The 26,660-nt window shown below is 54.3% G+C and overlaps 2 protein-coding genes across 3 annotated transcripts; both read right to left on the minus strand.

Annotated features, from left to right (window-relative positions):
- Nucleotides 1-812: 812 nt before the first annotated feature.
- On the minus strand, nt 813-10,857 carry LOC309882249 (zona pellucida sperm-binding protein 3-like; the record flags this gene model as incomplete). The annotated part of the gene is made up of 9 exons (XM_082769152.1): nt 813-1,109; nt 7,887-7,930; nt 8,543-8,688; nt 8,757-8,848; nt 8,952-9,072; nt 9,151-9,328; nt 9,511-9,614; nt 9,698-9,816; nt 10,450-10,857. 9 exons carry the CDS (start codon nt 10,855-10,857, stop codon nt 813-815), a joined length of 1,509 nt encoding a protein of 502 aa, XP_082625278.1.
- A 4,631-nt stretch (nt 10,858-15,488) lies between these two features.
- CD276 (CD276 molecule) lies at nt 15,489-23,199 on the minus strand. 2 transcript variants are annotated; one of them, XM_082769025.1, is made up of 8 exons: nt 23,105-23,199; nt 22,595-22,657; nt 20,812-21,162; nt 20,169-20,465; nt 18,697-18,834; nt 17,517-17,558; nt 17,284-17,319; nt 15,489-16,638 (listed from the first exon to the last, which is right to left on the minus strand). In XM_082769025.1, the coding sequence occupies exons 2-8, from the start codon at nt 22,632-22,634 to the stop codon at nt 16,616-16,618; spliced, it is 927 nt and encodes a 308-aa protein (XP_082625151.1). In that variant the 5' UTR covers nt 22,635-22,657; nt 23,105-23,199; the 3' UTR covers nt 15,489-16,615. The 2 variants fall into 2 exon arrangements, with proteins under 2 accessions (XP_082625151.1, XP_082625152.1); XM_082769026.1 differs by having other exon boundaries at nt 23,101-23,162.
- Between the last annotated feature and the right edge of the window lie 3,461 nt (nt 23,200-26,660).

The following is a 26,660-nucleotide window of genomic DNA, read 5'->3' on the forward strand; positions in this document are numbered from 1 at the left end:
CTGCCCACTGATGGGAATCTACCCCCATTAGCTGGAAAAAGGAGTTAAAATCCTTTTTTTTTTTTTTTTTTTAAGGGTTTTTAGGCATTTTGTGTCAGTTTTTAGGACTTTTTCTCCACTGCAGCTGCATCAGCATCAGCTCCCTCTGAATCTCCCCGTGACCCCAGGGCTGGAGCCCCAAGAAAATTTTATTTTCACAAGCAGGGACATCAGGGTTTGGGATATCCCTGTCCCACATGCCAGAGAAGGGACAGCCACCACCACGGGGAGACATGGGACGGGACAACTCCTCTTTGCTCCCTCCATTACTCTGCGTGCCAACAGCTGGTTATTTATTTTTACGAGCTGTTTTTACAGCCAGGCCCCATTGGATAGGTGTGATTAATAGAGGCAGTTTTGTTCCTTAATAACTTCTGGAGAAAGATGCAAGGAGGGGCACAGGGGAAAAAAATCAGAGCAGCCCAAGCTGCAGGCGATGTCCTCGTGCTCCTCTGCATGCCCAGAAACAAGCACAGAGGGGTTTTGCTGGCATTATTTAGCAGGAAAACCTGCTTGGGTGGGTTTGGGGGTGAAATTCAAGAGGAGGATTTGGGTTATTATTAATAGAGTTAGAGAGGATGGGGGTTATTATTAATAGAATGTTAACTATTAACATCCATCTGCCCACACCAACAACTGCTCAAAATTACTCCAAACCAGCCCCAAACACCCAGAGAAGGCCAGGATGGGGGCATCCCTCCCCGTTCTCTGTTCCTATCCCTTTCTCAGCTCCCCCGAAAACATCGGGAAAGCCCCAAATAGCGCCCGGCATCTCACGAGAGCCGGCGGAGGAAGGGGCAAAGGGCTCGTGTTTCCTCCAGAAGCAATAAAGAAACAATCAGCAAATAAAACGAGGACACGACCCAGAACGGCGGCTCCGGCTGCTCCGCGCCCCGGGGATGAGATGCGACAGCTTTGCTAATTCTTGCCCTTTCCTCGCCCGCCGGCGGGTACCGTGCTGGCGTTTGGCACGGTTTGATGGGTTTTAAAGCAGAATTTCGGCTTTGCATGCGAATCAGCTGCCTCCGGTTGGGGCCGGTGAGCAAAGCGAGTTCCTCGCTTCCGCCATCCTGGGGGGAAAACGCACAGAAATGGGTTACCTGGGGAGGAGGTCAGGGAAAATAAAAGCCAAATGAAGCCAGGCTCCCCAGGAGCTGTGACAACGCCTGCATCCCAAACACCCTGTGAGGCTCTCGGCTGCTCCATCTCCTGTAAAAGCCTAGGAGCCCTTCGTGCTGGGGGAGCCCGTGGGCCCCCAGCCACCTCCCCCCTGCCTTGGTGGCCCCCTCTTTGCCTCGGTGGCCCCTGGGGACCACGCATCGCTTGGGGCCGGGTGCTGGCTGTGGCTGGAAGACAAATGCTTTGTTTTTCCAAGGGAGAGGCTATGCCTCCTGCCTCTGCTAATGTACAGCATCTTGTCTTATTTGTTCCTTGCTGTTCCACAGCTGAATTACTGCAAGTAATGTACCAGCACCTCGTGCAATGCTTCTTCTTTATAACCACGCAGTCAGCTCGCCTTCAGGCTCTACTTTGGGATTGCAGGGCTAGCCGGGAGCTGTTTCCACCTCGGGATGCTGAGGCTCTTCCCTCCTCATCCTCACCCATCCAGCCCTGTGGCACTCTGTGCAATGGGGGAGAATAAAAGGATGCTGCGGGGCGGGAGCATCCCCAAAAGCACGGCTGTGTCCTCCCCAGCCTGATTTCGCTCTGCAATGCAGTGAGCGGGGGGTCGCATCCTCCCCGGCTCTGCTTATCTCCAGCAACGCTTCCACTGCGTGCTCTGGAGCTGGATAACCGCCTGGCGGAGGTTATCTCCTTGCAGAACGCCTGCAGCAGGAAAATGCATTGCTCACAACAGCTTCCACCTCCCTCAGATCGTTCCTATCTCTCTCCCTGGGTTGTTATCACCGAGCCCTCCTGGTGCCATGGGATGGAGATGAGAGAGCCAAGCTTGGCTCTCAAGAGCCTGCTCGCCTGGGAGAAGGGAAGGTGGGGTTGGGGAAGTGGGAAGGAGACAGCCCACCGCCCCCAGGGAGGGACGAGGGGGGCAGCTGGTGGCAATAGGAAGCCCAGAGCATCGAGCAAGGTGGTGAGGATGAAGCAGGTCCAAGTCTCAGTGGGAATAAATGGGTAGGATCAACGGGGCATGGCCAGTGTCAATGGGACGTGGATGTGGAGGTAGACATGGCCCGTTATCCTTCCTGGGCTGGGATCAAGAGGATTCAGGTCTGGTCCTCTGGTGGCCGTGGCTGGGCTTGACCTGGACGCAGCTCTTGGTATCCCAAAGGGGAACACACGTCTATTTATCGTGGTAGGAATTGCCTCTTGCTGCATGGTGGCTGGGTGCTCTCCCACCACTGGGTGGCAGTGGGTGCCCACGCACACGCATGTGCATGTGCCACCATCCCTGTCCTCATCATCCCTTCCTCCTGCACCCTGCCAGGGCATGGGGACCATGCTGATGGTGCCCCTGGTGGCCCCGTGTCATGTCACCGCCGTGGTTGCCATCTTCCCTTGCATAACCCATTGTGGACATGCGGATGCCACAAAGCATCCTCCCCAAACGCAGCTGGAAAGAGAGGATTTGAGGCCAAAAACGTCACTTAGACCCCATGTCCCATAGGTAGCTGCAGCTCTTCGGGTCTTGTCCCCACTGCGGGATGGGGGCTGCTTGGATGAAGTTCCAGCACCCACACAAGGCTCTTGCACTCACCCTTGGGAACAAATTGCTCAAAGCACCAATTCCCCTTTACAAACATACCCCAAATGGGGACAGCAGCTACTGGTGACCCCTCAGCAGAGCCCCAGGACCCATCTGTCCCCCCAGGGCTCTGATGGTGGCCACAGGACTTGGCCAGGCCTGCAAAAAGGCAGCAGTGCCAGAGCAGCCCTGGAGGTGCTTGTAAGACAAGGGATGACATGCTTGATGGGACTTCTTAATTAGCTCTCACTAAGCCAAAATGTACCGGGGCTCCCCTGGCAGAACAGCGTCAGACAAAACATTAATCACGCTCCAAATAAATAATTAAAATGTTGTGGCTCTTGGAAGGAAAAATAATAATGATGATGATCGGGGAAAATGAAAGCTGTTGTCTTTGATGTCACAGCCCTGGGGACAAGTGGGGCCGTGTCCCCAAGGCCACCTGAGCCAGGAGGGATTTTGTGTTCAGCCAAGTCCACAGCCAAAGTCCCAGGGTGTCAGAGCTCCTAAGCTCCTACCTCAGTGGTGGAACACATCCCCACCTCAGCTCTGCATTAAAATGTGAATTTTTAGCAACCATGTCCCATGGCTCCAAACGCTGGATGTGGCTCGGGCAGTGTCCTGGGACGTTATCTGTGGTCACTGCTAAATTTTATGCTCCGATGGGTGGGAATATCACCATGGGAAAACCCTCTCATGCATCACTTAGGGAGCACTTCGGGAATAAAACAACAAAAAGAGGCTCGAAAAAAAGAAAGCTCTCCCTCCCCATCCCCTTTTTGCCCAAGAGGAGATGATTGCTCAGTGTGAGCAACACAGAGCTTAAATTATGCATGGGGCCATTGGGATGGAGGAGGAGGGTTTGGGAAGAGCTGATCCTGTCCCCACCTTTAAAGCCTGAAGCCTCATGGGTGGGTGACATCCCTGGCCTTCCTCCTCCTACTCCTCTCCCCAAAGCCCTGGTTTCAGCCATCCTCTGGGTTTCAAAGCATCAAAGGCAGCCCCAGTTTGTCCCCATTGCTTTTGGGTTATGTAGGGTGCAGGGGACACCCACACAGCCACCCGGGTCTGCCAAACCCATTTTATTACATTAATATTTGCTGGTAATGAAGTTAGATAGCACTTGGAACCCCAATCAAATTAGGAAAGCTATAATGAACAAGAAGTGGTACATTAATTCATTAGCGGGGAATTACACTAAATTATCTCGGCAAATACGGCAAAACTTTAATTTACCAGAGGTGTTTTCAAATGGCTTCTGCTCCTTTGTATCCATTTCCACCACGACACATTTTTTTAAGGCAGGGAAAACAAGAGAAGTGAATTAACTCCATCTCCTTGGGGAGATGCTGCTGTCTCGTGGATGGTAACAGATACCCACAAGAGATATCGGGAACTCCACTTTTCCCCCCCCTTCCCCAGGTCTGTGCAGGGAAAATGGATATTATTTACAACAAACAACCTGACTTCACCTTTGCAAAGACTCAGGCTAATGTTCTGCTTTGCTAATCACCATGGAAAGGGGGGAAGAAGGAAAAAAATAAACGTGTAGCAATTTACTTGAACACATGCAGGCGGAGCATTAATAATGTACATCTTTGGGAAACTAGGCCTGATACAGGGCAGCCAATGTGTGCATTAAAGCATAAATTCAGACATTAAAGCATAAATTTGGGCATCTGAGCTTTGTATCCTCCTAGAGGAGGTGGGGATGCAGAGGGCTGAGGAAAAACACAACTCATGCAACCTCCTCAGCCCAGAGCGACTTGAGAAATAAAGTCAGAAGAAAACAGAAGAGGGCATTTTTCCTGCTTTTTTTTTTTTTTAATTATCATTTTTTATTAAATTATTATTATTTTTTAAGAGTTTTTCCATGTGCTCACAAGGCTCCAGAGGGTGCCAACCAAGCGCCACCTCTGTAGTTTAACAGCATGGCTAAAGCCTCTGAGATGCAGTGAAAGCACAGCCAAAAAAGCAGTCTCCTGCTTTTGGCCCCCACTTCTTCCAAGACAAGGTCCAGAGGATGCTTTGGGCCATAAATAGTGCTGGAAAGTCCTTGGGATGTGCAGCTGCCTGTGGGGCTCACCCCAACCCTACAAACCACTGCGACCTCCATCGGTTTTGTGTCTAAATCATAAGGCAGGCAGCTTGGGGTTGATAGTGGAGTCTCATTCCTTAGAAATCTAGTCGGGTTGCTTTTTTTAAAAAAAAAAAAACAAAAAAAAACAAACACACTCAATTCTCATTGTATCACAGATCCTTGGTTAAAAAAAAAATGCACAAGAGCACAAGGTGGAGGATAAGCATGTGCCGTGGCTGGAGATGTCTGTCAACCCAAAGCCTTTGGGTGCTGTGATGAGACAATATGGAAGGGCTAAAGTGAACATTTCTTCCTTTCCCTTGTTTTTCCTTCCTCTGGTGGATGCTGCATCTCCAGCCTACCAGACCCTCTCGCAGTCTCCCCAAAATCCACACCATAGGGACACAGCCCTGCACCACAACCTCCATACGCACCCAGGCCCGCCATCACCTTGCAGCAGCAAGGTCCATTTCTTGGGAAAGCCTTCAATTAATTATTTTTACAGGCTTTAATTAGCCTTGCTATGGTCTCTGCCCAGAGAGAGACATTTTGGTGCAGCTACTCCAGATGGCGTTTACACTTGCACTACTTCCACAGGGCAGTGCAAATCTCCAAATGAACATGGGCAGCAGCTCATTTTTTACCTTTAAATCCTTGTAAGTGCTACCTGATGTTCTCCTGTGTAGTAAATTATTTTTCTTTTAATTAATTGCCTTGAAGACCACTTAGAGCTTATCACCAACATCTCCATACAACGTGGCACTTAGAGCAAGTGGGAGACACCAGTGAATAACTGCACTGCATCCTCATTCCCATTATTAATTCCCACAAATTGATTGTTCTGCCAGCATCTGCAGCTTTCTAATTAAGTCTTTACTCAGGTGCTTGTGTATACGAGGGAAACAAAAGCTAATAAAGCCCAGAAGCAGCAGATAGGGGACTGGGGAGGGATGTGGTGCTCGTGAGGCCAGGGCAAAGGCACTGCATCTCCCACCTCCACTAGCAGCATCTTAGAGATGCACACTCTTCACAGAGAGGGAAAATTCCAATGTAAGGGGATTTATACCACAATTAATCAGATTAGAAAGCAATCTCTGGGTCTTACACTAAGCAAGGAGCAGGTAGGAAGGAAGAAGTTATTTACGTGCTTTGCTCCTTGGAGCTCAGCTGGTTAGGGAGCAGACATGCAGGGACAGCCTGGTGCCTGCCTTCCTGCAGCCAGGGAAGGTTTTTTCCTCCCCCTAGTAAGTTGTGGGGAAATGTTTTTGGATTAAAAAATAAACAAAGGTGTGCTAAATCAAAATGTTAAAAAAAAAAAACAAAAACAAAGGCTGGCAAGGTGGAAGCTGACTGCTCAAAGCAGCAGTAGCTGACGTGCAGCCCCTTCATTGCTCAAAAAGGGGCCATCAGGAGAGTTTTTGTCCTGATACAGGCAGGTTGTGAGAGAGGATCTGAACCCAGGGGGATGCAACATGGCTCAGAGCCCCCAGTCAGGCTCTGCTCCCTCTTGCTCAGCCTCCCCTGCTGCCAGCACCACCACAAGCCCAGGTGCTCCTCATGTGTTCCCTGTGCTCACTTTTATCCAACAGACCACCAGAGATTTTCACCACTGGAAGAGAGGAGGTTCACACTTAAGCAGCCAAAAACTAGCTAGATTTTCCCCATTTCCTAGTCCTGGGGCTGAAGGCTTTAGAAGGGTGAGGTGAAGTCTTCTGGTGGTGGCTGCCTTCCTAGAGAAGCACCAGGCCTCAGAGAAAACCCCACGACATCAGACAATAGTAAGAGCAGCAGGCTGCACATTTCCTTAGAGGATGGGAAGAAAGTGGTTTTAGAGTTGAGTGAGGAGCCTCAAGAAAGATGAGGGGCTTGAAGAGGATCTCCTGTAGATGCCAGCCTCCTGCTCCTGCCCAGAGAACAAGGGCATGGAGGCTGGCCCTAGGAGAACCATTGGAAGCCCCTTGGTCCGCCCTGAGCATCACAGCCTGGCCATGCACACTCAGCACAGCCTCACGTCCCATGTCATCAGCTCAAGATAAAGTTTTTAAAAAAAAAAAAAAAAAAACACAACACAAGAAAAAGGGGTTTTCAGCTCCTGCACAAAGAAGCTTGTGCATAAAACATGAAGGCTGATGGCCTGACCTAGGAAAATCTCAGCCTCCCCAAAAAGCTTGCATGGCTGCCTCATTTTTCCACCTGATTATTTCAGCTCAGCTACATAATTCATTAAAAAAAAAAAAAATCTTCCCCAAGCACATTGTCCTCAGGCTTTCAAATCCAGCTCACTCTGGGCTGGGGTTCCTGCTTCACACCCCACACAGCCCATGGAGCACAAGTGCCAAGCTCATTTCTCTGTGCAAACAGGATCATTCCCCTGACAAGAGAGGTTGCATAAGGGTGTTAGGGAAGGCTCATTTGCAGAGATGTAGCCCTGCTCAGGCTTTGTTTGAGGGTTGTAAGGAGAATTGGCAGCACTAGACTGCAGCCTAATGGCTAGGGGATTGCAACCCAAGGGCTTAAGGGCAAAAGAGAAATATTCCAGCATTCGGCTGCCAAGCAGAGGCAATGCCTTTAATCAGCAGCAGCTTTCAGAAGGCACTAGCAAAAGGAAAGGACCAAAAGCCAAGAACTGGAGCTGCAGGCATCGCTCTCAGCCTTGCCGCTTCGCCCCTTTGTAGTCTCTCCCTAGGGCCAGGAGCAGTTTGCTTGGCTTGGAGGGGGCTGCTGCTGCTCAGGGATGAAAAGCAGCTCTCAGCAGGAGGCAACAGACTGGTCTGATCTCACAAATAGTCTGATCCCATCCCTGCTTCAGTGGTAGCTTCCCAAGAAGCTCGTGGCCACCCCATGAGCTGGCTTACCTGGTTCCAGAGCATAGCCCTAAATGCCGTCCCATCAGGGCAGGGGCTGACTGCTGTCCCTTCTCACCACCAAGAGTGCAAAGGGAGGACAGAAACTTTTTTTTTTATTATTAGTAACAGGGAGTTACAGTGACATTCCCAGAGGGCAACTGCACTTTCTGCATGCGAGAAATATTCCAAGGGCAGTTAAGCTCAGCACAGCAGCTGCTACGAGCATGGCAACTTGGACCAGCGTAGAAAGTCCTTCAGCAGCACCTAGAAGAGGAAAAAAAAATCCGCTTTAGAAGAGAGAAATCCCCTTACTACACATTTTATGGCTTTCCACCATCTGGCAGTGGCGCAACATGCAGGCAGCATGGGGGTAAGAAAATCCCCCCAGACAGTTTTTTCAGCAGATACACCAGAGAGTCCATCTAGGCATGAAATCATGGAGGAATTCACAATTAGATCAACCTGCAGTCACCTTCAGAGAGGTGAAGGTGCAGCCACACAGACACATACCCTGCGGTGCCCTTCCTGCTGGCACAATCCGTCCTGAGGCACTCCGTGACCCCTGAGCTGGGTCAAGGATTAGCAGTGGTCCAAGTGAGACTTCAGCCTCTGCTGCCCTTGAGGACCCACCTAAGAAGAGATGTGCATGAGTGAGCTGGTGGGAGAGGCAGTTCCTGATCCATTGGGATTTCAGGGCTTACAGCAAGGTGGTTTTGTGTAGCTTTATGCTCAAGGGACAACTTCTTGCCCAAGGACAGCAGAGAAGAGCCAAGCTCACCCCTGAGAGGTGACATCTCAGGCCTTCCAGCATCTCAGCCACCCCAGCCTGGGAGGTCACCGAATTAGGGCTGCATTTTGGGGCACACTAAACCCTACCTTGCCTGGAAGAGATGTCTCTCCTCAAGCGCCTCCCTGGCCACCTGGCCAGGGGGTTATTTCTTCGGGAGTAACCTCCATACAGCGCACAGTTGCCTGTCTCACAGCAGCTGCAGATGTCCCCAGTGCCCTCCACGGGAGCCCACCTGGAACAGAGCCGCCCGTGAGCCCTCTCCTCCAGGCTGCCCCCTGCCCAAGCCCCCCAGGTACTCACAGGCTGCTGGCTTTGTTGAAGGAACAGGCTTTGTTCAGAGGGTTTGGGGCCTGGTCAGCTGGGGAGACCTTCAGGTGGCAGGTGATGTAGATCTGGAAGGGAAATTAAGCCAAAATCCACAGTTTGGGTTGATTTTTTCATGCAGGACAGCACTGCTCTTGTGGGGGCAGAGCCAGGGGGTCAGACACATCTCACCAGGTTCCTGTCATCTCCTGCAAACTTGAAAGCATCGACCACAAACTGCAGTGTTTCCTGCCTCGGCCGTGGGGACACGAAGGCTGAGGTGCTGTCATCGGCTCTCCCATCCACCAAGCACCTGGACGGGGGGCAGAAGTCAGGGACACCCCAAGGAGCTACGGCACCACCACACAGACCATGCTGCCCCCCTAAATACCCGCTGAGGTCGATCAAAGCGTAGCGGGGTGAGGAGCTCCGGTCCGCGCTTGGAGTCGCCACGCAGTCCTCCACGAAGAGCCGCAGGGGCACATGGCCCCCCGGCACAACATCGGCCTGGAGGTGCAGGCTTTCCCCCAGCTGGAAGCCATTGGAGAGCCTCTCGGAGCTCCAGTCATCTGGAAGGCATGGATGAAGCCACAAGTTGCTTTGGCAAAAAACACACTGCCCTCCCTTCCTCGTGGGGCCTCCTAACTGAGCAGCAACCCCATATATCCCTGCTGTAAGGTATGGGGTAACCCAGCCCCGAAGGTTTTTGGGGATCTCAGTATTCATGGCCAGGATCAGAGAGGGCACCCACCGCTCATGAGGCGCAGGGAGAACACCAGCTTCTCTTCTGCTGACAGCGTGGAGTGGAAGGGAGCCCAGGTAGGCCGGATGGCATTGCTGCTCACATTACTCTTCCTAAAAGCAGAGGTGTGTCAGCAGAGACACCATCACCACCACCCTAGGTCTGTAGGAGCAGAGACATGGCCCCACTGGCTCACCTGGGGTAGTGACACTCAATAGGAACCACAGCTGGGCTGGTTCTTACAATGACCGCATTGCCAGCAGGAGTGGGTTTGTAGAACAAGTTTGTTTTGTAGATCAGGGAGTCTGGGGTCATCTGGAAGGGACATGGGAGAGCTGATAAGTCAGCAAAATGAACCTCAGCACTGTCAGGCACCCAGTACCAGGACCTGCAACTCCAACAGCCTGTCCTCCACACTCAGGATGCCATGAAGGTTTGGGCTGGCATCTCTGCACCTGAGAATAAGGCTGACCTCATAAGAGATCAGTCTTGAGGGCTACCACCCTAAGAAGTGCCCACATCAGCTGGGCAAGGGCTGTAGGATAAAAGGCCTGAAGCCTCCTTCCTCCTGAATAAATGGGAGGACATCAACCCTTCTGCCTCTTAAAGAGATAAAACACTACAAGCTTGCCATTCAGCAGGTTCTCCTAGGGCTCAAGGACAGCATGCATACTCAAAACCAGCCCTGCAATGGTCACAAGACACTTCACTCAAGAGCTGCTGTTAGCAGTTGTACTCTTCACCCCAACCTCAACCCTTGGCATCACTTTTACTCTATCATTTCTAAAACTAAGCCATTCCCAAGAAGAGTTAGGCAGCACATTACTACTTACTAGTCCCAAATAACCCCAATTTAATCACTCCAGTGTGGATCAAAGCCCATTAACCCACTACCCAAGCAGCATCACCAGGGATGGAGCAGCCCCTCACCCTAGCACCCCACCTCACCTGTAGGGTGCTGCCACACTCGTGCAGCCCAGCCACGAAGGTCACCACATTCTCAGCAGCATTTTGGGCCGTAGGTGGGCAGGCAGCTGTGCCCAAGGTCAGGTCCCCAGCCCGGACCAGGCGCCCGGTGCCAAAGAGGTCCCGGTGCACCGTGAGCACCACCTGAGCCTCCTGGCACTGCACAGCCACAGGGTGCAGGGGGGCAGCAGCCTGGAGCTGGGAGACATCCACCCATGCCCACGGGGAGGGCTGGGAGAAGGAAGGTACCTGAGGCCATCTCCACGAAGAGTCCCCTCGGACCCTCAAGACCCCTGAGTCCCTCGGGGAGAGATCCCAGGGGCTGTAAGACACCACTTCAGCCAGTGCCCAGCACAGCAGAGCAATACCCAGGCTGCTTCCAGACCCCATCCTGAGCCTGACAAAACCAACAGATGGAAAAAAGCCTGCTCAGGAGCCTTTTATACCAACTCCCTGAAGAGCAGATGGGATGCACCTGGGCCTCCACCCAACTCTTGGAGCACCCAGGGACTACCCAGGTTAATGAGACCCAGCTGGGACACTTCTCCCTCAAGGGGCAGGAGGGAAAATCTCCCCAACCCTACACCTGGAATTGCCCCAGAGCATTGTCCCACGTCTTCCTGCCTTGCATGGTGGGGGTGGCATCAGGCACTTGTTTGGGGACAAGAGGTCACCATGGTAGAACAGACAGAGGGCTAACGTGGTGGGGACATATTGCATCCCACCATATTTCCATGGACTGCAGGTTTTGATGGCCTCCAGAGCGTCCCTGATACCAGAGAGCAGCAGAACCAAGCCCAGGGGTGGCAATGAGATGGGATCTAGGACCAGCAGCCCCTGTGGCCACAGCATCCCTTGTGCCTGTGCCCATGTCCCCTTCCCTATGGCTGAGCTGGAGCCAGTGTTGGCTACTGGCGTGCCCAGGGCTCAGCCACGATCCCGCAAATATTTCCAGTCTCCTGCACATCAGATTCCCCAAAACCCATGGTGTGGTGCACTGCTCGAGGTGGCACTTTCAGACACAGAGAGGACTTTCAGAGCTCCTTCAGCTGCCAAATCCACCTGGGCTCTGGCCCGTGCACGCTGGCAATCTGTCCGTGCTCGATTTCATGGGTATCTGCGCTGGGTAATTGTACGTCAAGTAATGAAGGCATCATAACCGGCTTATTTGCATAGAAAGCAGAGGTACAAAAGCCGATCTTCCCATAATAGCAGCTGATAAGTGAATGGCAGGCATAATCAAGAGATTAATTGGCCCTCATGTGTTAATTATGCTAATTGGCACAGCTGCTCGTGCGTACAGTAGGATGACTAATGGCTGTACATGGCTGTGCTGGGTGGAGGGGTTGGGGTCACGAGAAGCTGCTGGCAGTGGGGTCTCCTCGGCATGGGGACAGTGCCCTGGTGCTGAACAAGCCGAGGGGGGTTCTTAACACAAGTGGTTGTGTTCAGAGTGTGTTTCTACAGGAGCATTGCATGCATGCCCCATAATGTGGGTTTTATGGGATGAAGCATCTTCTGTCCCTCTGCGGGGTGGGGTTGGGGTTACACGTGCTGCGTGGCCTCGGGGGAGGCAGCCGAATCCCAGCAGCGCCCACCTTTGCTGCAGGCCCATGCATTACACATCTGCTGTGGTCTCTCCGAAGCGTGGATAGTTTTATGAGTGATGAATAAATGATACAACAAGAAAAACCTCTCTGGCAGCTCAGGCTCTCTTTATTAATTCAGCAAGCAGCGGGTCATCTCCAAGCCCAGCTCATGCCCTGCGCTTGCTCAGTGGAGGGGAGATTGATGAGCCTTAAACATTGCCAGATAAGCATTCAATTCCCCGATTAATACAGTATTTAACACTCCAGTGAAAAAAAAAAAAAATGGAGTTTCCAGGAGCTGGGGTGGGAAAGGCTGAATCTGATGGGTGGGAACGGTTTTTATTCTCGTTTGGGAGATGAGATCAATAGGCAGAAAACAAAAAGCAAAAAACAAAAAACAATCACACATAAAAATAAAACACATCAAGGAAAACACATCCACCACCTCCCGCCAACATCCATCACTGTGATCTGCATTTAATGGCTCTGAAGGAATAACCCTTCCCATCCCTGGCTGTAGATTTCCTCCGGTGCTGAAGGACACTGGGGGACATTGGCTTTCTCCTCGCATACGCTGGCTGTCCTTGCCTGGGCTTGGAAGAGCTCGGAGCAAAGCGTGCTAAGGTTGGCAAGAAGGGAAAAGCCCAGGGCTGGGTGGGCACCATCCTTCCCCTCCAGCCCTTCAGGGAGGGATGGGGGCGCCCAGCTTGGCCGCGTGCCGCAGAGAGCAGCAGCACCTGCGTTTTCCCTGAGATCGGAGAATGATTTCGTGCACGGAAAAGAACTGCACCGTCAGCACTTCTTCTCTCCATGGCTCATCCGTTTGTTTGCCAGGGTGCTTTTTTCACTGGAGTGTTAAATACTGTATTAATCGGGGAATTGAATGCTCATCAGGCGATGCTTTAGCGACTTCTACTTACCTGAGACAGCACATGCTTCTCCAAGGCTCATTGAGCAACAACAACCTCTCCTCGCCTCCCGCCCTGAGAAAATAATGCCATCACCCTGTCTGCAGCCCAAATCCTGCTGGCGAGAGCATCGTCCAGGGATTTGGCTCCAGGTCATGACATGGCATTAAAAAGGCAGCCGAGCCACCCCATTAGCACCCTTCCTCACCCTCATCCATCCCAAAGGAAAACGAGCCCCTGGGCACACATGGGAAAAGACAGCAAACGCGCTCCAGGTTTGAAAATTAATGCCAGGTAGGAGCCTTAAGAAATTCCCCTGTTTCATTTCAGATCTCTCTTCTGAGTCACTGAGATAAATGCTCCTTCTGCTTCAGATTGCGTCTAACTGCTGATGGATAAATTGCTCAAGTTGCCCGTGACAAATCACGCCGGATAGCCAAGTCTGTAATTAAAACGTCTCTCAGCCCCTCGGTTCACTCTGACATATCAGGACCAGATGCACTGTGGCAGCAGGGAATAACCCGTCCGGGACTTGGCTCCGAAAAATGGGTCCCGGGAGAGAGCAACTGGCTCTGAAAATACAAACTCCTCTTTAAAAATAGCAGTGCTTTGAAAATGCCACTTTTTAATCTCCACCAAAAGGATGTAGGCAAGTTTTTCAAAGCCTTTTTCTGCCTGAGATGATGCTTGCGAGCACACAGGCATGGTTTTTGGAGCAGGTGGAGGATGATGGCTTTGAGTTGGCTTCAACTTCCACATTTGTTCCCCAAGCAGAGCTTCTTATCAGGAGGAAAACGGAAGGGAAATGAAACAAAATGTGGCCATATGGAACACGTGGGCTCAAAGGGCAAGGCCATTTCAGATGGGATGAAACGCCCTCTTTCACACCAAAAGAGAGTGTTTTGTTTGGATGTTTGCAGGAAAATGGGAACCACCAGGTAACAAGCATCCTGGATTTCAGATGGATTTATTTTTTTCTGGATGCTGCTTAGCCAGAAGAAGCTGCAAACAAAGGTGGAAAGGGATTTAAAAAACCCTCTGCTTCCATCTGCTCTCATCCTTGACCCTGGGGCTTTGCTCCTCACCTTTAGCAGCTGGCTGGGATGAAAGTCCAGGCTCCTGGAGCAGAGACCCAGGAGCTGAGAAGGTTTTTAGGGGAACAAGAAGTGAATGTGTTTGCATTATGGCACGGGGGTGTCCTAAAACATCCCCTTTCCTGTCTGTGCAGTGGCTCCCATGGGGAATTTCAGAGCAGTTGATGCTGGAAGTCACCTCTGGAGACCGTTTAGTCCAAACCCCCGAGCTCATCTCATGACAAGCACCATGGAGGCATCGCCCCATCCCATCCCATTAACCTGCAACCAGCTGTTTGCACCCCCCCTCCATAATTAAATCCACAGGAGAAGCTGGTGGTGGGAGCCTGCGTGCTGGTGGAGCTATCTCGGGATCTTTAAAGACCGTGAAGGTCCTGAGCTTCAGGACGACTCGTCCCATCACTCATCAGCACCGGGCAGGGAGGGTTAATGGCTTTATTCCCCCAGCCCAGCGTCTGGGTGCTAACTAATATTAATGGTACCTCCTGGCACCTCGTTAAAAATTGCACTAGTGCTTAATTCAGGCTGTACATCATGGCCCCTAAATGAAATAACCATCCATCCCCTCCCTAATACGAGTTTGATACCAGCACGCTTTAACTTGTCTCGCTTTTAGAAATATTTTTCTATTAAAATGCAGCGCCTGGCTTCACGCCCGGGAAGGACAGCTAAAAATAATCCTCGCCGGCTGCGGCGGGCTGAAGAAGACCCCATCCCCTGGCAGCTCCTGATCAAACCCCACCGACGGATGGGATTAAACAGCAGCCTGAATTTCAGGGGTATTTCATATGGCTGGTACAAAGATAATGATGGCTGCTTTGGGATTTTGCACCTTCTTCTGCTGCTCTAGGTATGAAAATGAAGAGGAGCTATCGTGGCAGGGCTCATCAGCTGGTGATGGATGATGCCACCGTGGCAGCTGTAGACAGAGCCAAAGCAAAGCTCAGCTCCAAAATATGCATGCATGAATTTCAGCATCCATAAAGAAGTCCATCAAGGCTGCAAGCACCGTGCAAGGTCTTGCAGGTCCAGTCCAGGCCACCAAACACCCTGGGAACACATCACTGATGGGGATGGACATCAGGGCTTTCCTCTGGCTGTGCTGAATCTCACAAAATCAACCCAAAAATGTAATGAATGCATGGTGTGAAGCAGCTCATCCTGTGAGCAGGGAGACTACTGAGGCCTGTTATCCTACAGGTCAGTGTCCTTCATCCCTTAGACCTCCTCTGCCACCAAAATTGGCCCTTGTGTCCTCTAGTGACTCTAGAAACAGTGTGAGCCATTGATGATTTGGGAAGGAAACGGGGCTTTAAGGCAGGAAACAACCAGAGTTCATCCTCGCTCCTTTTTCCTCTTATAGTAACACACAACCCTCAGCCACCTCTGAAAATACAGGAAGGGGGGAGAGCTTCGAGCCCAGAAGCCATCATCCAAAAAGACCCACGAGTTTATTTGTCAAGGCACAAAACCCTCCAGATCCTTGGATTTTAAATAAAAATGACAACCAACAGAGACCCATCGCTGGACCCAGGGACACGCCACGAGCAAACCCATTTCTCAGCCTGTATTCTTCCCCCGGCACCAGCCATGTTTGGCGTTGGGGTGCCCCTTCCCGCAGCCATCCGAGTGGGCGGGTTTACCCAAATTGAGTTAAACAAGCATTATTTCCAGCACAAACACTCAGGGCACCGAGGATGCTAAGGCGCTTTGCAGGGCTTTAGTGCACCCCTCACGTGCCCCCGAGTTATTGTTTAATATTTAATTAGGCAATAGGCACATTGGTCCAGCCGGGGATGAGCACCTGTCACATACCCCATGGATGCACAAAATTCTCTTAAAAACTAGATTTTAGTGTGTTTTTTTTTTTTTTTTTTCCCTTAAAAACAAGATTGGGGTGTTCTTCCAGCACCCCTGGGCTGAACCCAGGTTCTGCGGGTGGCATTAATCCCTTGCCCCTTGCTAAAACCCCCTGCCTCTGCCACCCACCACCTTCCAACCCCTCCAAAATAAAAAAAGGCATCACGCAGCACAGCCCTAGTTATTCCCTGAGCCCTGCCTCCGGCTGCAGGGTCGGGACAGGGAGAAGATTCACCCCCCCGAAAAATCCTCTGTGTTAATTCAAAGCATGGGATAACCATGCGTTTAAGGCAAGAATAAAAGTCCAGTTGGAACTGCAGTGGTGCAAGGTGAAAAAAAAATTAAAACAATAACTGTCCTAATGTGCCTCTGGAATGATGCTCCCCCTGGGGGCTCAGCTTGGCGCTCCTTAGGGATGAGGACGGACGGACGGACACCCAACGACCCCACGCAGGACACGATGTGCCAGGTCCCTCAGGAGGTGGCTTTGGGGGCTCGCTGGGGATAAAGGGAGGCGCAGCCTCTCTCCAGCCCCGGGGCGCCCCGAAAACGCGGCCGGCGCGGGAAGAGGGGGACGGCACCCGGAGCGGTGGTGGCAGAGGGTCGGGGGTGTCCCTGTCCCTCCGAGGTGTCCTGGGTTTGTCACCACAGGGTGGTGCGGGGCACAGGGTGCTGCCTGGAGCTGTCCCAGCTCGTGTCAATCAATTTCTTGCTCGTTATCTAGGGAGGGAGAAAAAAGAAAGGAAGAAATTAAAATTGGCAATCAAATTTTAAATATTAATAATAATAATCCACAGGCGTGGAGTTGAAAGTGGTCGCCCACATCTGCAGAGACACAAATTCTTGGCAAGGGCCCGGACAAGGCTGTTCTCAACCCAGGCGAGATCAGAAGGGAAAGCTGGGGACGCAGCCCCCTGCGCTGCTCCCCTCCATTTCTCACAGTCCCAGCACTCTGAGGACTAAATACAGCTTTGGGTGCAAAGATTAAGATGCCTGAATATATCTCAGACCAAGAGAACTCCCAACGTGTGAGGAAAACCTGAACAGGAGACAAAACTTTCTCAGAAGCATCTTACAGCTGAGCAAACAGCGCATCAAAGCCATCGCTCACATCACTTCATCTCTGGCTGGGAAATACAAGCATCGGTCAGAGCGGCCCAAACCAGAGCGCTGCCTGATAGAAGCAATCTGGGGAAATTTGATCGTTCTACAGCAAATGGGGAAAAAAAAAAAGCAAAAAAAAACCCACTTCATCCCAAGCTGACCAGCTTGTGGAGAAACAGTTACTGCTGCATCGAGCCAGCTCGTGGCCCCTCCAGCGGGCTTCTGGAGCAGGGCACAAGGACACCCAGCGGATGCGCTCACCTGCTTTGTCTTCTGTGCTCTTCAGTGGCTGCAGAGCTGCAAAAAGCAAAACCAGCACATGGTCAGCTTGCACAGAACAGCCTCAGACCCCCAACCCCTTTCCTTTGGCAGTTTGGGAGCAGAACACATTAATGGGGAAATGGAGGGATTGAAGGTGGCTGTCCCCCAGTCCCGTTCTCAGCATGGTACTGGGAGCACTGGGAACAGCCCCGCAGCCATGAGACAGCACCCACCTGTCTTGGGTTCTTCTCCATCTTCATCCTGTTCCTCCGTCCCTACAAAACAGCAACCGGGAGAGTGTGAAGCACCTGCAGACTTCTCCCCAAAGCCCACCGGGCTTGGTGGACGTGCCTCCATCCCTGGCTGCCCCATCAGTGGGATGCTCTGAATGCCTGTGATGCTGTTCCCAGCCAGAAAGACCAGCAAAAACTGCTGCTCCTGCTTCCTGCAGCTCCTGCAAAGGGTCCTGCAGGGTTATTATTTAAAGTAAAGGTTATTGCTGAGGGTCAGGGAGAAAACATCGCAGGCTGGGAGCAGTGTCCTGTGCTAAAGGTCAGCTGGCTCAGGGCCACAATCGAGCTGTCCGGCCCTCCAAATCCCCCAGCAAAAGGGAAAATTCACTGGGGTTTGTGTTCCAAGGGGAAAAAGATAGATATGATATAATAAAACCATAGCAATTAATAAATTCACGGCAGGCAGGGAGAGCAGCAAAACCCAGGGCGGCTGCAGCTTGCGCAGCACAACGCTGTCAGGGCAAGGCTTTGGCAACGCGAACGCATCAGCCCTGCAGCCAGCGAGAGAAAACAAGTGGGGAACGCCAGCAAAGCTGCTTCTGCAGCCATTTTCGGAGCACAACAGCTTTTTTTTTTTAAAGGAATAAAGCCCCACTTGCCATGCAAACACCTCTCTGTAATAAAAAGAAACAAACCAAAGGAGGGGAAGAATGCAGGAAACGAGAGCTGGCACAGAAACATTTTTCAAAGGGGGCATTTCAGAGTGCTTCCCAAGAGGCAGCAACACGCCTTTCATTAATTCTTTCAAAACAAAGCATGAGAGGATAAAGGGAGAGCAAGGGCGAGCACGGAGCATCTCTGTCTCATGCTATTTCCGCATGTCAACGCGCCCGACATTTCTGTGGTGGCAAAGCCCGGGGGCATCTTCTCAGAGGAGACGCTCCCCGCACGGTGTCCTGCCAGGGCCTTGGGCATGCAGAGGATGCTCAGAGGAGAGCGGGAGGATGGGCAGAAAGAGATGGAGAAGGGCAGAACAGAAAGGTGAAAATGTGCTGGGAGGAAGAAACAAAAACAAGAGGAAAGCACTCGTTTATGTGCCAAAGAAGGAAAGAGGTTAAAGCGTCCCCTGCTCCATCGCCCGCCGCAGGGTGTGCACCCAGATGGGACGGAGATGCTTTACCTGCATTTTCCTCTTCCTCGCAGCTCTCACGGATTTTCTTCTGGCAGATGTAAGCCAGGACGATGAGCAGCACCACGACACAGATGGCGAGTCCCACCGTCACCCAGAGAGCCACAGCGGGGAAGGCGAGGTGTTGGCCTTGGGGGAAGAGAAAGAGAAATCCTTCTGTAGTTATAATGCCGAGGGGTATAAAAGGCAGGTGGAGTTTAGGGGATATTTCCCCGTCACAAGGGACAAATATCCCTTAGAGAAGAGGATCAGAAGCATTATCGGTGTCCTCCTCTCTGCTCGGCCATGGCCAACGTCGGGTGCCTGTGTGACGCTTGCTGGAGGAGCTTGGTGCAAGCAGCCAAGATGCTGATGCTCCACCGGGGATCCACCTTCACAACCCAGCAACTGCCGTGCCAATTACATGCTAATTAACGCTACCGGGGAGTGTGTAAAGTTATAAACAGCTCCAAGGCAGCTATAAAAGCCGAGCGAGTGAGGATGAGCAGAAGCCACTTGGAGCTGGTGGCAAGTCACTGGTGTGCCAAGGCTGAGTCCTGCAAGCCACCGGTGGAGCCCACGGGGTCAGATTCCTGGGAGATCTCTCCTGGAGCTTGTCTCTTCCCTCCCCAGAGCATCTGGGACACAGCAGGACTCCTGAGGGCAACAGGATGGGTCCCTGCCAGCCCCAAGAGGTTTGGATTTGGGGCACACAGCTCACAGCCATGGGTTTTGTCACCCAGCTCCCAGGCACAGCCCTACCCATCTCCTCGACAGAGCCCTGCCCACGCTCCCTGCCCGGGCCATCCAGGATAAACGCCGCTAAACTCCCGATTTGTCGGGCCAGCAGAGCGAGACATCGTCAGGGCGAAGCAGTGAGGCTGAACAAGGCTCAGAGACAAACGAGTCGAGCTGGCAAACCGGGCAAAAAGTTTGCTGAGGTGCTGGTCTCCAGGCCAAGCAGCCCAGGTGGAAAAGTACCACTGCTACAGGGGATGCCCCAAGGGTGTTTTGGTCAGGATTAATTAGGAGGTCAGGGGAGAGTGCAAGTGATGTGGGGTTTGTGTAGGGGATGGGATGGGATGGGATGGGGAGCTGCAGATGGAAAGCATCCCATGGGCATGTGCTAAGGAGAAAAAGACCACCATGCCCTGTGCTGGCTCTCCAGGGTGGTTTAGACTGGGACAGGGCAACCAGCAAAGCTAGACAGAGGAAAACATCTCAAGACCTTTCCAAAATCACCCACAGATCTTGCAAAACCTATACTGCAGCTCAGCAAGTATCTCCAGCACCAGGCTGGGATGCTGGTACGGAGCTACAGGGAAGGACAGCACAGCCTCAGGCCATCCTGCAGGTCCATGGGCAGAGAGGTAGAGCCGGGATATGGTGTACAAACCCCTGGGGTAGCTTTGTGCCACCACGGCCACCTTCTTCAGAAGAGATCCCATCCCTTCCTTTCCCAAATTTGGCTCAGGCTGCCTCACCTGTGATGGTGACAGAGGCATGGGTCTCCTGCTGCAGCACCGGGTTTCGCACCAGGCAGGAGTAGGTGCTGCTGGGCTCCACCAGCACCTGGAGGACGCTGTGCACGTCAAAGAGACCTTCCTCGTTGGCCACCTGGGACGTGGTGATGTTCTCCGTGATGTTGGTGCCCTGGCTGTCCTGCCAGAGGACGCTGGCCTCGGGGTAGCCGCGGGATGCGTGGCAGGTCACGGCCGCCAGGTCCCCCGGCTTCAAGTCTTTGTTGGGCTCCAGGTTCAAATTGGGCTTGGAGTAGGGAGCTGAAAGGGAGAGGAAAGCCAGCAGGAGGTGACGGAGGTGACAAAAGGACCAGGAGCAACCCACCACCTTTCAGCAGATGACACCAACCAGCTGAACCCTCCCCAGCTCAGATTCATTCCAGGCCACGCTGCCTTAGGTGGCACCTGAGCTGAGAACATCCCCACCACAGCAAGGAAGGGATCAGCCTCCCTGTGAGGAATATTTTGGGGAAGAAGCAGCCTGCTGGAGGGCTGAATTCATGTGGAGACCACACGGGTGGAGAAAGAGGCTGCGTGGAGGATGAAAGCGTGATGGAGAACCCTTCTCATGGGGGGAGGCACCCCGGGACACCTCTCCACCTCTCACCTGCCACCTGCAGCGTCACGGCGGCGCTGCTGTAGTCACGGACACGGACGAAGCAGGTGAAGCTGCCCTCATCCGCGATCTCCACGCGCCGGAGGAGCAGCGAGACGTTGCCCTGGGCCAGCTGGTCGTAGAAGAGGGCCGTGCGGTTGGCGTAGCCCCCACCCTGGTCAGCCAGCTGGTCCCGGCCGCCGGAGAAGCTGTGCACCAAGCGCTTGGTGTCCGTCAGCTGCCAGATGAGGCTGAGGTCGTCCAGGCTGAAATTGGCCTCGGGGGAGAAGGAGCAGCGCAAGGTGGCGTCTCGGCCAAAAAGGGCCACCACGGGCTCCTCCGGGACCTGGATCTCCATGGCACCTGCAGGAGAGAAGCATCTCCTTAATTATCCAGCTGGCTAATTAATGACTAAGAGAATCGAGGGGCTGGGAAAGGAGGAAAACATCTCCAGCCCTTCCCCAGCAAAGCGGAGCTGGGGACAGCAGCAGCCTCCCAGGGGTGAGCCCAAACCCGGGGCACTGCTGCCCTCAGCTGCCAGCAGGCAGCAAGTGCCACCCGTCACGGGGACAGCACTGCCAGGAGCACCCGTGGGTGCCCAAACCTGCTCGGGGCTGCTTCTGTTTTGGTAGGGTCTACAAGAAGCCACCCCAACGGCAGGCTGCGGAGAGGATGGAGGCGATGAAGCGGCGCTAGATGGCACCAGTGCCATGCCCAGGTGGGACGTGCCCAGGTCCCTCTGCCAGCCCCAGGTGGCACTGGGTGGCACTTGCTGAGCTGGCAGTGGCGCAGGCGTGGATCCGTCCCCCAGACCCTCACCACCCACTCGCCCCCTGTCCCCTAGGGAATGACGGCAGTGGGTGGGGATGTCCCAGCAGGGCCACGTTCCTCAGTGTCATAAGGGGAAGGAAAGGGGGGAAAATCCTGCCTGGCACCAAGGGAGGTGCATCGGCAGCGATGACACCCTGACCCCAATAAATCCCTGCAGGAGAGGAGCTCAGGAGGGAGCCAGGCTGGCTGAGCCCTGCCAGGGGACACGGACGGACAGACAGACGGACACAAGCACAGCGCCCGGGCAGCCAGCCTGGCTCTTGGCAGGCCCCACGGCGTCACAGCTCCCTCCGGCTATTAATAAAGGCCTGTGGGTGGTTTTTAGGAACATCACCCGGCCTGGCCGCTGCCTGGCGAGCATCCCAAAAGGATTCATCCCCACTGCCCCCCTGTGCTGTGGGGCCGCAGGGGGCTGCTGCAGCGATGCCAAGGGCTTGGGTTGGGCCTTGGTGTGCTGGCAAAGAGCTCAGGGAGCCAGGCCAGGACCACTCATCCCTCTCCAGGAGCCAGCGGGTGCTGGTGGCGTGCCCGGAGGAGGTCAGGGAGCCGCTGAGCGCGGGGCCGGATCCAGCCCCATGACATCCCTCAGGACGTGACCCCGCTGCGCCTTCACCATTTGGCTGCAGCACGCGGGACGTGGAGCCCCTCAACACCGGGACGCTCCTCCCGCGGCGGTGGGCGAGGGTTTGCCCCTCTTTGTGCCCAGGAGGAGCACCCCAGAGGGATCCCCACTCACCCCAAAGGAGTCCCTGCTCCCCCAAAGGGGTCCCCGCTCACCCCAAGGGGGTCCCTGCTCACCCCAAGGGTGTCCCCACTCACCCCAAGGGTGTCTCTGCTCATCCTAAAGGGGTTCCCGCTCACCCCAAGGGGGTCCCTGCTCCCCCAGAGGGGTCCCCACTCACCCCAAGGGTGTCCCCACTCACCCCAAAGGGGTCCCTGCTCCCCCCGAGGGGTCCCCCCTCACCTGCCAGGCTGAGCGCCAGGGCGAGCAGCGGGCAGAGCATCGCTGGGGCGTCTCCTCAGCACCCTGGAAGAGGGGGGGGGAGGGCGGGGGGAAGGAAAAAAAAAAAAAAAAAAGAATAATAATCAAAAAAATATCAATTCAAACAATTAAGAAAAGATCAAAGAAAATCAAAAAAGACACCCAAAGGGTGTCGGGAACCTCGCCGCTCCCCCCCCGCCCCGTCGCTCCCTCCCCAACCCGCTCCCCCGCGGCTCAGCCCCAAACCGGGGGGGCCCCGAGGGGGAGCCCCCAGGGAGGGGAAGGCGGCGGGGCCCCCCCCACGCCCCTTGGGGCCCCCCCTGCCGGTCCCATTCATTCCCCCCCCGCCCGCACAAAGCCCGGGGAGGCCCCGGGGCTGCGCCCGAGGCCGGGGCCGCGCCCGGAGCCCCCGGGGCCGTACCCGGAGCCCCGCGGCCGCCCCCCCCCCGGCGCCCCCCCGGCGCCCCCCGTCCCCGCCCGGCCCGCACCTACCGCGCCCCGGCCCCGTTCGGCCGCGCTCGGCTCCCTCCGGCTCCCTTCGGCTCCTTTCGGATCCCGTCGGATCCCTTCGGATCCGCTCGGGCCCTGGTTGGCTGCGGCCGCTTCCTGCCCGGGGTCCGGCGGGGGAGGAGGGGCCGGGGGGGGGGAATGGGGGAATTGGGGGTGTGGGGCTGGGAAATGGGGGGTGTGGGGCCGGGGGGTGGGGTGCGGGGAGTCCTAGAGTTGGGGTGTGTGGAGATAGGGAATTGAGGTGCCTGGGAATGGGGTGTTGGGGTGTATGGGGCCAGGGATTGGGGTGCATGGGGCTAGGGATTGGGGTGCAGGGAGCCCCAGGTATGGGGTGTATGGAGATAGGGAATTGGGGTGCATGGGGCCAGGGATTGGGAAATAGGGGGATGGGGGATTGGGGTGTAGGGAGCTTCAGGTGTGGGGTGGATGGAGATAAGGGATTGGGGTGCATGGGGCTTGGGGATTGGGCTGTACAGGGCTGGGGGATTGGGGTGCAAGGTGCCTTAGGTGTGGGGTGTGTGGGGCTGGGGGATTGGGGTGTATGGAGGTAGGGAATTGGGGTGCACGGAGCTTGGGGTGCACAGAGCTGGGGGTTGGGGTATACAGAGCTGGGGGAATAGGGGTGCAGAGGCACTGGCGGCCCCACACCATCCTCGGTGGAAGACGCTGCTGGAGAGGGAGGGACCCCCAAATATTTGGGAGGCACAGTGCGGGGGTGCCCACGAAAGCAAGACCTCAGACACACGATACCTGGGCAGCTCTCACCGTGTCCCGAAGGCTCCTGCATCGTCCCCATGACTCGGTGGCCCCAGTGCCCACGTGGGAGGCTTCGGGCTCACTGCGGGGGAGAAAAGGAAGCTCCTCGCCCTTTTGATTACAGAGCAAAGCTGGACCAACCAAACCTGGAGAGCTCAAAGCTAAAAAGCAAATAAAAATACCCTGAGATGTGCTATATTTAAAACCACTTGATTTTATTTTATTTTTTCCCTGTGAGCAAGGAAGGATGTTGTGGTGATGGAGCTGGCAAAGCCTTGACCCAAGCTCCGTGGGTGAGAGCAACAAGAACAATCGAGGATGAAGCAAATTCACTTCAAAAGCAGCTACGCTTCAAAACTGGGAGCTCGATTTGCAGCTGTGCCTGCAGATCGGGAGGGTGCCTCTTTCCGTGCCCAGCCTGGTGGGGGTGGTGGCTGTGCACAGCTCCTGGAGACCAGACGCAAGAGCCCCATCAACCCAGAGGCATTTTTGGGGGATGCTACCAAAAAGGATGCAGCCCTCCGTCTCCAATTGGAGCCCAGCTGGGCTTGCAAGGGCCTTCTGCAGGAGAGGAGTCCCTACCCAGCTCCAGAAATGCAAGTGGAGCCCGAGGGGTTCAGCAAAAAGACCCCGAAAAGATGCAAACTGCCAGTGCAGGGCTCAGACATCACAGTGTCTGAGCGCCAGCAGATTCCTTACTGTTAAAATAAATAAAATCTAAAACGCCCTTTGAAACAAAGGCAGATTTTTCCACATCAACGCTAGCTTAGAAATTAAAATCGATGCTGCTTGCAAGCCTGTTCATAATTAACAAGGAACAAGGCTTCCAGGGAGGAATTTAAATAGTGGATGCTCTGTCCCAAATGAGTATTTTTGGCTAATTTTCCTTCCTCGCACCCTGAAGTACCCGAGGTATGTGCATGAGAAATGTGCATAATAACAAAGCTGATGACAACAGAAAAATGAATAATTAAATAATAAACAAACAAACACGGGAAGGCAAAGAAAAGGCGGCGATTTGCAAGTTTAATTTTACGCTCAGCCAGGATCTGCTCGAGGAGACGCACTAAGGCGCTGGGGCACATACATATTCATAACGCCTGCCAATGATTCGGAGCAAAAAGAGGAGCAGAGAGGGCTTGGGGCTGCTCGGAGCCTCAGCAGAGCGAGGAGCTGGTCCCGGGAGAAGCCCAGTGCTGGTCCTGCCCTGCTGTTCCTGGGGCTTTTTGCTGAGGCTGCAGCTGGGACGGCCTCAGCCCTGCTCGCTTGGAGGAACGGAGCCGAAACGCTTCGGATGTGGCCATGCTAGGGCTGGGGACAGTGAGTCACTCACCGCCGCCTGAGCGCAGATGTTTCGGGTCCGTGCACGTGGTGGGAGGCTGCTCTGGAGGGAGCTCAGCGATTTCTGCAGCACACGGCAGTCGTTCAGAAGCAGAGAGCCCGGCGATGGACTCCAGATGCACAAACTCCCCCCCGGGGGACGCCAGCAGCGTGAGGAAGGAATATTTTCTTATCAGAGGAAAGTCACGAGGCTTTTCTTTTCCCCAGCAACACCTCTGCAGGATTGCTTTCAGCACGGCTTTCATCAATTCATCTTTTAAAAATAGTATTTTTGTCATCTCTAGAGCCATTCCTTACGGTGTTTTCTTTGGCTCACTCTGGAGCCCACGAGCTGAGTTTGTGCACAAGCAAGCAAGCAGAAAAAGGAGCGGGGTAGCAGCAAAGCAGAGCTTTTGGTGTCCCACGCGGTGACAGCGGGGCCCAGCCGTGCAGAACTTCAGCAGATGCCGTGCTGGTGAGGAGCAAGCCATACAAAGCAGATTTGCCCGGGCTATTTCGTATTTGCTGTGCTCGCACGCAAGCTGTGCTGGTCACAGTCTGTGTGCTCTAGCACCACGTTCACCCCAAAGCCTCTCAGAGCAGCCACATGCAAGTTCTCAGTCGCTGGCACTTCTATTTACCACATCAAAGGCGGGTGAAGTTGGACAAAATCAGGCTTTCCACCCACAAAGCAATAATAACCCTAATAAACCTTCAGGTTGCCTTGACACAGACCTTTGGGAGCCTCAGGACACATCCTGCCCTACTGCTCCTGGCCCTTGGACACCCAGCAGGACGCTGGCAGCACCCAGGGTGGCCCCCAGCTGCTGTCCCAGCTCCAAAGGCGGACAGGGATGGAGGAAAAGGGATGGTCAGAAGAGAAAGGAGACCTGGGAGGGAACAGCCCCCACGCTGGTGCTCGCAGAGTAGCTGATTTCAGGAAGCAGAGCGCTGGTGGGCCCCGTTTCCAGCTCAGCCACAGAATTTTGGAGCCCACCCCGCGCCGCACAGAAGAACTTTCCCAAGAAAAGCCCTTCCCAAAGCAGCTCCTCCGTCATCTCAGCATCCTCCTCCTCCTCCTCCTCTTCCTCCGAGCCAGCTGCCAGCACGCAAGGCAGCGTGGCAGCCGCACAAGTCACCGCGGAGCTCGGCTGGGGCGGCCGCCTTCGGCTTCCACCCCGCAGCTGCCCGAGCGCGTGGCGCACGAGGAGCCGCGTTCACGCCGCCTCGCAGCGCTCCCCGCAGCCCTCCCCGCAGCCATCTGCTTGCAGCGGGGCCCCTCGGCAGGTGGCTGGTGGGACGGGGGATTTTGCAGCACGGGAGGTGCCGGCTCGCTCCATATATCCCTGCCGCCTGCTCGGGAGTGGTCCCGCAAATAAAAAATAAAAAATCAGGAGATTCCCACTCATGAAGCCGTCACATGCGATGATGGGTTCAAAATTCAGCCCCTCGTTCCCCCACG

This window comes from Aythya marila, assembly GCF_965140915.1.
Source record: "Aythya marila genome assembly, chromosome: 11".
NCBI lineage: Eukaryota > Metazoa > Chordata > Aves > Anseriformes > Anatidae > Aythya > Aythya marila.